The following is a 13785-nucleotide window of genomic DNA, read 5'->3' as shown; positions in this document are numbered from 1 at the left end:
AGCAGGAGTTCCACTGCATGGACCATATCTTGATCAAGTGTTGTGGTGCATGAATGCAAGGGGGTGCTTTTGTGTACTCCCTACTAATTTTATCCAAATACGTAGAAGGAAATTTTCTGCTGTGCCCATAAAAGTTAAATACTAACAACCATTTCTTACTGCTGCCACCGAAAACTACATCTGAAAAAAGAGCCTTTAAAAAGAACGATTATGTTCTTGACAGGCCGAAGTGTCTTGATCATCGATCCTGAGTGAAATAAAAGAAATTTCTTTGTTCTTTAATAAGCCTCCTCTCTACTAGAATACTTTAAAGAAAAAGTACTTTGCCAAATGAAATGTACGCTGATCTTGTCATCTCTTGCAACTAGCTGTTTTGTGAACATGAAACAGAGGCAGGCTGTCAATGACTTCAAAACAGCCATTCCTTATGCAGATGGCTTTTGGAAATGAAAGACAATTAATTGCCCCATTAGATGACAGCATCAACTCAAGCCATTGTTGGAGGGCACTTGCAGAATCAGCTCCAAGTGAGTGTGGCTGAAGAAGTAAATGACCATAAAGCAAGGATGGGAAATTTGCCCTACAAACTGAGTTTAGACATAATGACAGACAATGCAATCTTTGCACTGAAAGTACAATGTGAAAATTATTCTGACTCTACTTCATGATAAACTGTAGAGGGTTTTTTAAAATACCGAACTCCACATTTGTACTTCACTGCAGGTCACAGTGGTGTTCAGCAACAACACGAGAAATCCTCCTAGGTCACAGAGAAGGAGCAACTGTACGAAACCCTTCTTAATGCCAGAGACCATTCCGGCTCTGCTTAGGGGCAAAGCTTTTCTCCTTCTTGGCAAAACGCCCCAAAGAAGCCCTGCCCCTCTCTTTGCCAGGGTTGCTGCTCCATTTCTTCCTTCCTGACTCTAACTGCTCCTTTCCTTTCCCTCGGCGAAAGGCCCTGCTTTCATCTGCCAAATTCAGCCCACCTCTTGTCCTTCCCTTCTACTAGGAGAACCATCATGCGTCATTTTCAAGCAAGGAACTGAGCGCAAAAAACAGGTATGAGTAGTTAGCTCAGATTTGAAGCAAAGTCTGCATTAACAAATAATATTCCAAGAAGGAACGTTCTTATGATAATTCAGGAAGGTCTACACAGCACTTATAATTTTTATCCTGTGTTACTTGAAACTCCCTAGTGTTCCCATTTTACAGGCCTTAAACTGAGACAGAAAGTCGGTTACTTATTTACAATAGCATTTATATATCTCTTGCCTTTATTATTTATGGCAGCAGATATATCGCTATTCCTTCCTCCTCCTATTTTCTCCACAGCAACAACCCTGTGAGATGGCTTGGGCTGAGAGAGAGAAGTCACTCAGCCAGCTTTCATACCTAAGGTGGGACTAGAACTCATCGCTTTTGGTGACTGGCCCAGAGTCACCCAGCTGGCTTCCCTGCCGCAGGCGGAATCAGAACTCAAAGACTCCTGGATTCTAGCCTGGCACCTTCACCAGTAGACCAAACCTGCTTAGATTTCCCTGCTGAATCTATAACTGGACCAACATTTGAGAACCTTCCATGTTGCGCATGTACACCTGGGTGCCTGATAACTCAGGTTGCAACCCAATACAAGCGGCCTGGCTCAATCACACTTGGAGAAATTCTCCGATAATGCAACACCGTATGCACAATGAGTGACAGAGAGATGTACACTGCAGTGCATGCAAAATTTTCTTAAGGCATGTAAAGAAATCCATACCAAAGTAGGTTGACTAACAGGCAAGGTTATAGTGCTGGATTCACCAAAAACCTTGCTGAAAACTACTCAACTAAATCCCCACCAAGTACTCCCACCTTTCCCCCATTTGTTTCTGTTAATTACCATGCAAAAATCACTTCTGGGGCTGTGCCTCAATCTCCCCTCCCCCCACCCCGACTCTTACCTATGGCTTGGAAGGGAGTCTGTGATGGCCACACTGTTGTTGTTAGCAGACCCTGCTCGCGTATTTACCTGCGGGGAGGGGAAAAAAAGAATCTTTATCCATACTTTTTATTCAGAGGATGTGGTTCTAATTAACCTGTAATTTGCCATGAATTTCCTATTTCACTAGGAAGGTTAATTAGCTAGTTGGCGATGGTAGAAATCCAGCCTGTATGTAGCTTACCACATTGTGTTATTGAGGAATCATGTTCTTTTATTCACTCTGCATTTGAAATGCTTGGTTAGGTAAAGCAATCAGGAGCTGGCACACAATACGGCTTTCATTCCGTCTCTATTAAATACATCTCTTCCTTCCCTCCGCAGCCCATCACCTTTTTGCACAAATGTATCAATTACCTCTCTCTAATGTCTCTGAAAAGATGGAGGCATATCCTGCGGGCCGTATGGAATTCCTAATTCAACACATTATCGGCAATTACACTGCCCATGTAAGGGTCGATCGAAGGAAAGGTAACCCCAATCTTAAAGCTACTCTTAGGCAGATAGACATCTCAATTCATGCCATCTTTTGTCTTTGTTTAGGGGTAGTTGGGATGGTCCTGCAGATCTTCTGCAAGGGGAGAGCAGGACAAGCTACTGCCCCCGCATCTTCAAGGCTGATCTAAGAAACGGATTCACAAAACCCAGGAAGAAAACAGTGCCTTTCAAGACACAAGGTAGACCAGCTGAGCTCACACCCAGGAAGGATCTGTCCTCTGCTGCAGTTTGTAAAAAAAAATCTGCTTGTCAAGGCTGAGGAAGTACAGTTTTATCTGACATTTCAATAAGTGGAACACAGCATTGCAAATCTATCTACGTTTACGGAAACAATTATTGAAATTCCTACCTTCAGGCCATGTATGTTCCTTTTCCCAGGAGGCTTGCAAGCTGAAACAGTAATTGACTAAATTGTAGAATACATCAGCACCATTTACGAATTTGTTCAAAATGAAATCTTTTCTTTTTGTAATGAGAGCGATACAAAAAAATAGCGGAGAGAAATGGTCAAAAGGCATCTCCCAGGACTCTAAAATGTGATCTCTGGACCTGTAGGAGCACATTTTCTTAAACAAACAAATCAGAGCTTCAAATGATTTACATCTTAAAAGATATTAAAATGAAAGCCATAAAGAGAATCTCCTGCTCCAGCTTTCAGTAACTGCACTATGTATGTGTGCGCGCGCCTATGTGTTTCTTTTGCCCCCTTCTTTTTACACCATTTCATCTTCACATGTTTTTTAGTGACACTGTATGGGGGTGGGCAGGTTAACACATCAGCTGGAGGCTGGTCGTGTGAATATAGGACAGCCATGTGCTCGGCACCCCAAAGAACAATGGCCTGCATTCTGTGTTGCCACACAGTCTTCTCTGCTTTTCATGTGGGAAAAGAGAAGCTGGACATTAAAAGCAGCACGGAGGACATCAGGATCAAATACAATACAAATTAAGATGCTCTTCCTAGCTATGTGCACAGATCTATTGTCAGGCTGTTCTCACAGGCTTCAAAGATGATCTGGAGCAAAAGGAAGAATTACATTTCCTTAGCGCCCCTGGAATTTCGCTGCCCCTTTCCAACCCGATGCAGTGCTCTGGCAAATGTTAAAGCCACAAAGGCTTGGAGCTGTATGTTACCGACAGTTCCCATTTAAAACTACAGCGCCCTACAAATAGTATGTTAAAGGGCCTGTCAATTTTGATTGATTGTCTGGGAAAGGATGGATTTGATTTCCCCCCCTTTCTCTCCCCCTTCTTCTGAAATACATGCATTTCACCCATGGTTATGACAGTAGGAAACAGAGCTATTTATTAGTCAAGAGGACACAGATGATAGTTATTAAACACAGCAGTTAGGACAGGCCTCGTGCAATTTAAACTACATTAAACATTGCTAGCATATCCTTAAGTAAGAGATGCTGGGTTGCTAATATGTGGACAGAAGGAATGAAATATAGGAATATCATCCAATGGAAAAAAATAAAAACAAGGTATTTCTAATTTGGGGCAAGGAGGCGGTGCAATGGCTCAGGGGTTAAGACTCTGGGCTTGTCAGCTCGAAAGGTTCGAGACCCAAACTCCATGGGATAGGGTGAGCTCCCATCCTCATCCCAGCTCCTGCCAACCTAGCAGTTCAAAAACAAGCAAATGCAAATAGATAAATATTAACACTTCCGTGGAAAGGTAACAGCAGTCTGTAACATCATGCTGGCCACATGACCATGGAAAGGCCTTTGGGCAGTGCTGGCTCAACAGCCCTTGAAACAAGAGATGAGCACCGTTCCTGTAGTCAGTAATGACTAGCGGAGTAAAATCTGCACTTGTTGTTGTTAGTTGCAAAATTGTGTCCAACCCATCATGACCCCATGGACAAAGTTCCACCAGGCCTTCCTGTCCTCTACCATCTTCTGGAGTCCATTTAAGCTCACGCCTACTGCTTCAGTGACTCCATCCAGCCACCTCATTCTGTTGTCCCCTTCTTCTCTTGCCCTCAACCTTTCCCAGCATTAGGCTCTCCTCCAGTGAGTCCTTCCTTCTCATTAGGTGGCCAAAGTATTTGAGTTTCAACTTCAGGATCTGGCCTTCTAAAGAGCAGTCAGGGTTGATCTCCTCTAGGACTCACAGGTTTGATCGCCTTGCAGTCCAAGGGACTCGCAGGAGTCTTCTCCAGCACCATAGTTCAAAGGCCTCAATTCTTTGGTGCTCAGCCTTTCTTATGGTCCAACTTTCAGAGCCATACATTGCAACTGGGAAAACTATGGCCTTGACTATACGCACTTTTGTTGGTAGGGTGATGTCTCTGCTTTTTAGTATGCAAAATCTGCAGGGTCTCCCTTAATTTTGGGGCAAAGGTGGCAGAAATGCTGTGGCTGTTTATTTCTTTGAGTGTATGAATAAAAGGGGACCTATAGTGGCTAAAACGTAATTACTTATAGAATTAAGCCACAAATTGAAGCTACAAAGTTCCAAAAATTTCAAAATGAGCTGGCTTTTTTGAAATGTAATTTCTAAATTAAGTAAAACTAAAAATTAGAGCAATCAGTTGTTTTAATTAGGATCAAATTATGTGAAAGATCAGATTCATCTATGGCAGTGTTTCTCAACCTTGGCGTCTTTTAAATGTGCAGACTTCAACTCTCAGAATTTCCCAGCCAGCCTTGCCTGTTGGCATCCACACATCGTGAAGTGGCTGAGGAACATTGATCTGTGCAACTGCTCACATATATTTAGCTTTGCCTCAATAATCCCTGCAAATGTTTATTTATTTACTTATATATAAAATTTATCGGCTGCCCATCTTGCCATAAGGTAATTCTGGGCAGCTTACAGACATAAAAATACACCTACATTAAAAGAAGAATAAATTAAAACCAAAACTTAAGTCTAAGGACACATGGGGTGGGCGGAGACAGAATGTGGGGGAGGTGGGATCTGTTGTTATTTGATCACCCACTTTCACTGGGCTGTACCCCCACTAATGTTGCTGTGAAGATCTGCTGGTTGGCACACACTAGCGATGGTGACCCCCAAACCTTTGGAATCCTTTTCTGTTCAGATGTTTGTGCCAAGCCAGAATATCTTCCTTTCTGTGCCACACGTCCTCTAACGCATTTACACGCATGAAAGCCCTTCCCCGATCTATCCCGTGCATTGGATCCCGTGCCAATTGGAGCTGTGTCTTTCCTTCCCTTGTGTGTTGGTTAGTGAAAGCATAGCCTTAAAATGAGATTATTATTGCTAGTCCTTGATCACAATTAAGCCCAAAATTTCTATTGCTAAGACAGACAGTTGTTAAGTGAGTTTTGCCCCATTTTGCGACGTTTCTTGCCACAGTTGTTAAGTGAATCTCTGCAGTTAACTTAGTTAACATGGTTGTTGAGTGAATCTGGCTTCCCCATTGACTTTGCTTGTCAGAAGGTTGCAAAAGGTGAATCACAACTGCAACCGTCAGGGGGTTGGGAGTGGGAGGCACCGTTCTACGGTGGTTCTCCTCCTACCTCCAGGGCCGCTCGCAGTCGGTGTTGACAGGAGGGCAGAGATCCGCCCCGAGGTCTCTCATTTGTGGAGTTCCTCAGGGGTCGGTTCTCTCGCCTCTCCTGTTCAACATCTATATGAGGCCGCTGGGCGAGATCATTCATGGTTTTGGGGTGGGGTATCATCAGTACGCTGATGATACCCAACTTTTTCTTTCCACCCCGAACCAACCCAGTGATGCCCTCTCCGTGATGTCCCGGTGCCTGGAGGCGGTTCAGGTCTGGATGGGGAGAAACAGGCTTCGTCTCAATCCCGCCAAGACTGAGTGGCTGTGCATATCGGCATCTCGGGTTAACCAAGTTATTCCATCCTTAATGATGGGGGGTGAGGTGTTACCCCCCGTTGATAGGGCTCGCAACTTGGGCGTCCTCCTGGATTCACGGCTCAATTTCGAAGACCATATAGGAGCCCTGACCAGGGGGGCTTTTGCTCAGGTTCGCCTGGTGCGCCAGTTGCGTCCCTATCTGGACCGAGACGCCCTACGCACAGTTACTCACGCGCTTGTGACCTCCCGTCTGGACTACTGTAACGCTCTCTACATGGGGCTGCCCTTGAAGACCACTCGGAGGCTTCAACTGGTGCAGAATGCGGCCGCGCGAGTTGTAATGGGGGTTTCCCGATACTCCCATGTAACACCTCTACTCCGTGAGCTGCATTGGCTTCCGGTTGCCCTCCGGGTGAAATTCAAGGTGCTGGTTATCACCTATAAAGCCCTACATGGCCTGGGTCCGGGATATCTGAGGGAACACCTGCTGCCGGCATCAAACGCCCTTCGCCCAGTGCGCTCCCACAGGGAGGGTCTGCTCAGGGTCCCGCCGGTAAGAGATTGCCGGCGGGTGACACCCAGGGATAGGGCCTTCTCAGTGGGAGCGCCTGCCCTCTGGAACCAGCTGCCGGTGGAGCTGAGAACTGCCCCCGACCTCCGATCATTCCGCCGGGGCCTGAAGACCTGGCTCTTCGAGCTCTCGGGCCCAGACTGAGGAGAAATTTTTAATTTGGGGTTTTTTTTAATTGAGTACAGGGTCAATTTAATATTTTTTTAATTTGGTTCTTAATTTTTGTATTTTGGATTTTTAATTCCCTGTAAACCGCCCTGAATCCTCAGGGAATAGGGCGGTATATAAATATAACTAAATAAAATAAATAAATAAATTAAATACAAGCCAGTTGCCAAGTATCTGAATTTTGATCATGTGACCAAGAGGATGCTGCAATGGTCAAGTGATTAGGCCAAACTGGCAACTTTTTGAGCAGATTGTGGGAATGCGATGGATATAGTATCTTGTCTCCAGCAAAGCATTTGGCAAAGTACCCCATAGTATGCCGATTAGCAAACCGATTAAATATGGCAGGACAATTGGCTAGACATGTAGCTGGCTTGAAAACCATCCTTATCCACGGTTCCCCCTGCAACTGGAGATGGCATTGAGTAGAGCACTGCAACACCTTCTACTCTTCAACAACTTCATTAATAGTTTGGGTGAAGAATGGGAAGGATGTTTCTCATCTGTTTATAGGTATCACAAAACTGGGTGGGATAGCCTTAACTTTCTATGTTTTAATGTTTTATATTTCAGTTTTTATGATGTTGTAAGCCTCCCGGTCGCTCGACAGTGAGGTGGGCTGAATATAAAGTCAGTCAATCAATCAAACATCTAATACCCTAAAAGGCAGAAATAAAGATAAATGCAAACTTTGCTTAAGAAACATAAATTGAACATCAAGATGTAGGTTGGGAATATTTGGATTAACAATAGCAAAGGTGAAAAAGATCTTGAAGGTGCAGTTGGCTGCAAGGTGAGGCAGAGTCAGCAGAGGGATAAGGATGGCAGGAAGGTAAACTGTAATTTGAGTCCCAAGGCATGGAAAGTAATATGTCTATGGAGATTCTCAGTCACCCCAAAGGTGCTTTTTCAAAAGGCCACTGGACTTTCTTGGTTCTTCCCTGAAGACCTTTCACTTCTCATCCAAGAGCACAGATAGACCTCCAAGAGGCCTGAATGACTCTCACAAAGAGGACTAACGACCAGATGACTGCAAGGAATATAAAGCCTCCCATTCTCCACCATTCAGTTACAACTGAAGAAGCTTCTTGGATAAGAAGTGAAATGTCTTCAAGGAAAAACAAAGAAAGTCCAGTTGCCTCTTGAAAAAGCACCGTTGGGATGGAAAGTAATAGTGTCAGATTCCGTTCAGGGGAAAACTGGTCTGGTTCCTAGAAGAGCAGAGAGAATGACCAAGGGCCTGGGAGTTCAGAGACTAAGGGAAGTGTCCATAGGGAGAGAAGTGAAGAGGGGACATGGTAGGTAAAATGAGGACCCAGATTGTTGGGGGCAATAAGCTGACTTTGTAATAATGCTGCTTGGGGGGGGGGCGCGAAAGCATATACATAGAATGAAGGCTACTGCTAAGCACATTGGTTTGTGCTTAAATTGTAAGCCGCCCTGAGTCTTCGGAGAAGGGCGGGATATAAATGGGATTTTAAAAAAAATACTTCGGTCCATAATGGCTGAAATTTATTCTTTAAGGCAAGACATCAAGTAGAAGGTTCATCTTATAGGAAGGCAGATCCTAACATACTTTTCTCAAAAACCTTTTTAACAGGGAGAGCAGTAGGAGGGGTTCCCCCCGCAAAAAAGGGGCAAAAGGTAACCTGTACTTTACTGGGGAAGTTTGGACTTCTAGAGGGTCCAGAGCGTTTGACTCGACCGCCTTAGTAATCCGTCCAAATCTGGGTTTAAGAAAAAGATTGGGGCAGTCTGAGGAAAGAGGGAAGTGGGGGAAGTTGTCAGCAGCTCTGATGTACGAAGGAATCAGTATTATATGTACACGTGAGCAAGAAAGGTTTGTATGCAAGAGGGAAAGAGGGAAGTTGACTTCTTTCTGTTCTAAATGCATCCTTTTTCACAAAGGAGAATTCCATCTTCAAACTGCTGCCCTCTTTCTAACCCTGATCAGCTTTGCTAGGAAACCTGTCGGTTAATTGCCCAATTCAAAATGGAGAGTTATAAGTAATGAAAAGTCAATAATGTTTTAATTGGAAAGCTTGCGGCATGATTATTTATGCAGGGGAATAGGTTAGTTTTGAGGTATTTCCATTGATTTATTGCATGGAAATCTACTTGCATTTAATTTCAATCATCAAAAATTATGCTTCTGAAAAAAATATCTAAGTGCATGGAGAAAGTTACATAAGTTACATATGCACACGTATGTGTGGAAAAATGGTATCTTCAAGTTTTACAATATTTCCATTTTTGCAATAGTGGATCGCAAACATACACACACGCACACACCGACTACAGTTTGGAAACTTATTTGTGGCTTGGAGGAGGCCTGTACATACAGCCACACTGAACTTTTAAACTTCCATAGTTGTGCAGTGTAAACTATAATTTCTGTTATCCTGGTTTGCTTTGGAAAAACAACTGCAGCTACACTCAAAGAATAGATTTCTCAACCCGAACTTAAGACCACGCTGTAGAATTATCTGTCTTTGAACCTCTAGAAAATAGAAGACCTGAAGGAGCATTGGTAGGTGTTAGAAGCCATGCAAAATTACCTCTTGGGTAGATCTGCAGGGGCACAATCAGCTGTCCATTTCCCTGCTGCTCCATTACAGTTGTGTAATACTGAAAAAAATAGATAAGAATGGCAAGCAAGTTTGTGTATTTTGTTCAATTCACCAATTCCAGAATAGTTATATTAGAGGCAACCAATCATATGCTTGAAAAAGTGGCTGTTAAACATCTATCTGCTGTTGAACATTCTCAGACCTCCCTCGCAGGTTGGCATGCACACAATATATCACAACGTTCACTTCCCTTCCTCTGGGTTTATCTGCCTTCAAAAGAGTTACCGATATGGCGACTTGGCCCCCAAATAGCAAACTCTGGGCTCCGGGTAGTTCTCTTCCGTGGTTGCTGCAGCTGTCAAATATCTTTGCTCAGCCAGGCGTTAGCAGCCTGCAGTTCCTCCAATCCAAACACTCCCAGGTATCTGGCTTCCCTCTGCCCAGTCCAAGGCAGGGAGATATTTGTTCTGAGTTACGCTGATGGACTTTGGTTACAGAAACAAAAGCTTTCCACTCAATAAAGAGCACCAAAATTAGATTCATACCATCAGTCGTAGGGTGATGTGCCCTTTAGATAAATCCTTCCATATCCCAGCAGAAATTTAGGAATGCAGATCCTACAATCTTTGACCTTTGGCCATGCTTAAAGAATCAACAGCAGTTCCTTCTGAAAGTCTACCGTAAGTCAGGATTTCAGAAGGAGAAATAGACTGGATATTTCCAGAAGCTGCACGTCGTGCATGTTCCTTTCATAATATGTTAGCATGGGTGAAGATGTGAATCTCAAATCACTATGATGGGATATTAATTTTAAACCAATACAATTATGATACCACAAAATAGGCCATAGTTCTAGGTCACCCATGGAGAACCTCACTGATACTTAGCGGTGAAAGACAGATTCTTGAGACAGATTGGAACATCCTGCTAGAAAATATTGTGGAATTCTAGTAATTTACTGGAAGACTGTACTGCAGACCTTTTGAACTGACCCTAGAGATGAAGCCCAGCTGGTTGCAAAACTTCTCAATGGAATATCTGTGACCTTATTAATTGTTGTTAAAGTTTAACATGGCTGGCTGGAGAATTCTAGTAGTTGAAGTCCACAAATCTTAAAGTTGCTACGGTTGGACATCCCTGATCTAATGACAACAGAATGCAGAACTAAATGAACTTTCAGCTTGGTCTTGCAAGACAATCCTTCCTTCTAAATAAGGCGAGAAGCTGTGGTTTGACCCAGTTGGGTCCCCTGTACCTGTCTGCAGGGCTCTGCTTGTCTTCTGCTCTAGCATCAGCCCGGAGGCACAAAAGGAAACTGCAAAGAGTTGAAAACACGACATCAAAGCCATGCTCCAAAGCCGAGTTTCAGCTGCAGAAGCAGATTCTTATACGACTCTGACTCATTTTCTTGGGATTGACTCCAGAGAAGCGCTGAGTAGATTTTGCTCTTTGTTTCTTTAAAAATAATAATAATAAAAAAGAATGGCCTTCTCCATTACTCAAACGGAGATGACAAGTAAATGAAATATCAATCATGTCAGCTGTCAACCTTCTGGGACAGCAATAACTGTTAACAAGTAATCTGGAAAAATGGTCCAAAAATGATTTGTCCTCCACATCTCAGCACTTGGGGTTGCCATGGAAAGTTAAGATGCCAGAGGCTATTTGGAACACTCTTCAGGTATTCTTTTTAATGGAAAATTTGCCAGTTATTGATCCAAAACGTGTCCCCTTTGCTTCCAGATGGCTGCAAGCAACTTTCCAATCAGTGGCTGTCAAAAAAATTACTGCCTTTCTTTACCCATAGAAGACAACAACTGTAGACTAGCTCTGGTGTCACTTAATGGCTCTTTTTTAATTAACAAAGAGAAAGGCCAGGGAGCCTTTTGGATTATTTTCCTATAAATAAAACGTGCAATTAATAAATCCCAGTGTCCACCTCCCCCAGTTAAGTGTTCAGTCACGGTGCTGATGGGAAAGTCTAGAAGTAACTCAAGGGAGATGACGTTTCAGTGAAAAGAACGATCGCCGATGACAGAGGGATTCAAGAATGACAACCTATTGTTCATTTTTCAATTAAAAACTGACTTTCAATTTCATCTTTATAGTAATTTGCATCAATGATAACACAGCAGCATTCTAGGAATTATTTCATTCAGGTCTGAAAACTCTTAAGAAACGATATATGTCTATTTCAGATTACAGCTTCTGAAAATGCATTCTGGTTTCATGCCATCTGCAACTGATCTTTTGGAGAACTGAGGGCCAGTTTGTGGTCTAGTGCTTAAGGCACCATGCTAGAAAGCAGGAGATCATGAGTTACATCTTTTGCAGCAGTCGCTAAGTGAATGCAGCGGTTGTTAAGCAAACCCTTTGACTGCAATGAATGTTATTGCCAGAAATCAAAAGATTTTTGGGGGAAAAATATCGCGAGTTGTGGTCATGTGACCACAAGACACTGCAAATGGCTGTTAATGTGAGCCAGTGGCCAAGTGCCCAAACTGCAAATCATGTGACAAATCCATGCTTCAAGTACCTTTTGGAGGGCCTGTCATAAGTTTGAACGGTCACTAAGCAGCTGATTGTAAGTCAAGGACAACCTGTAGTTCTAAAGCAAAACTGAGAAAAAACCTGATACCAATTAAAACTGAATAAATTAAATATCCTCATTAATTAAATATTTTTCCAACAATGGTCAGTTGGATGCTTTGAAGAGCTCCTAAAGAAAAACATGAAGACCTCAGAAATGCAGAGGCGGTGCAGAGACGCCAAACTGTAAAGTGTATCTCACAAATGAAAATATTCTCTTGCAGATCCTATCCATGCAGCTCTCTACACATTGACACTGAGAAACAACTTTATCTTGCTGTTGTGGGACATTAAACAATTATAAAGATACATTTCAAAACACTTCTGACATTTCATCTCATAAAAGTGAAGACTTTATTTCTGATTATGCATCATTCTGGATATATTTCTTTTTTTGTAAACATTTAAACATTTTCAAATATTATAAAATGGTTATAGTAAGTGTTATACAATAAAACTACCACACTGCGGCAAGAAAGACCCAGGTATCGGTTGTCTGAAATCAATCCCCAAAATACAGGCAGTCCTCAACTTACAATTCATTTAGTGACTGTTCAAAGTTACAACGGCACTGAAAAAAGTGACCTATGACTATTTTTCACACTTACAACCGTTGCAGCACCTCCAGGATCATGTGGTCAAAATTTGGGTGCTTGGCAACAGGCTCATATTTATGACAGTTGCAGAGTCCCCAGGGTTGTGCGATCATCTTTTGAGACCTTCTGATAAGCAAGGTTAATGGGGAAGCCAGATTCACTTAACAACCATGTTACTAAGTTAACAACTGCAGTGATTCACTTAACAACTATGGCAAGAAAGGTCTTAAAATGGGGCAAAATTCACTTAACAAATATTTAACTTAGCAAGAGAAATTTTGGGCTCCATTGTGATCGTAAGTCAAGACTACCTGTATACCTGTTTAGGCCGGAATAAGAAGGCAAGAGGCAGAGAAGACCAACAATAAATCTAGATCAAAAAGGATTTGAAAGGACTTTTTCTCTTTCGGCTGTGTAGCCGTTTGGGAAACACCAGAGACAATATCAGCTGGCACTGTCTCAGACGCTCGGTGGGGCCAATTCTTCAGGCTTCTGAGCCCCCTCCAAATCCATTAAAGTGAACAGAGTTTTGCATGCCAGCTAGGATTAATTGTAACATCGAAGTTACATTGGGTGGCATTCCAACACATCCCTTCCACTGGTAAAATGGGCTTGTTTAAATGGGGCTGCTCAAATGAAAAAAGCATCCATCTGAAGGGCAAATTCCCACGCCACCCTCAAAATTACTCCCTCTGTCTCAATAGTAGCATTTCCCAACCTAAGGAACTTTAAGATTTGTAGACTTCAACTCCCAGGATTCTCCAACCAGCTATGTTGGCTGGGGAATCTTGGGAGTTGAAGTTCACAAATCTTAAAAGTTGCCCAGGTTGGGAAGCTCTGCTCAACAGTATCTTGCCAAAAGAAGTATACAGTCCAGGGGGTGCACAAAAAGGAGAGATCTGGGTGGAGCTGGGATTGAACCCAGGGCACTGAGAGTTTTGGTTTGCCAAATTTTCCTACTGTATTTGTATCTGTGGAAAGTTTCCTTGGGAGATGTCTTTTACTACAGGGGTCTC

The 13785-nt window shown here is 42.9% G+C and overlaps 1 protein-coding gene across 14 annotated transcripts in view; it reads right to left on the bottom strand.

Annotated features, from left to right (window-relative positions):
* Positions 1-13785, bottom strand: part of MAP2K5 (mitogen-activated protein kinase kinase 5) — a 166816-nt gene that overhangs the window by 138755 nt on the left and 14276 nt on the right. For all 14 annotated transcript variants that reach the window (XR_014493556.1, XR_014493557.1, XR_014493558.1 and 11 more), the window contains exons 4-6: positions 9573-9642; positions 2829-2869; positions 1944-2011 (exon numbers count right to left, since the gene is read on the bottom strand). Coding sequence is in view for 8 of the 14 variants with exons in the window: in XM_083371584.1 (XP_083227710.1) it covers positions 1944-2011; positions 2829-2869; positions 9573-9642 (179 nt within the window). In the remaining 6 variants the exon portion in view is untranslated. The remainder of the gene's footprint in view (positions 1-1943; positions 2012-2828; positions 2870-9572; positions 9643-13785) is intronic.

This window comes from Vipera ursinii (assembly GCF_947247035.1).
Source record: "Vipera ursinii genome assembly, chromosome: 11".
NCBI lineage: Eukaryota > Metazoa > Chordata > Lepidosauria > Squamata > Viperidae > Vipera > Vipera ursinii.
The sequence above is the reverse complement of the archived record's forward strand: the minus strand, read 5'-3'. Positions and strand labels throughout refer to the sequence as shown.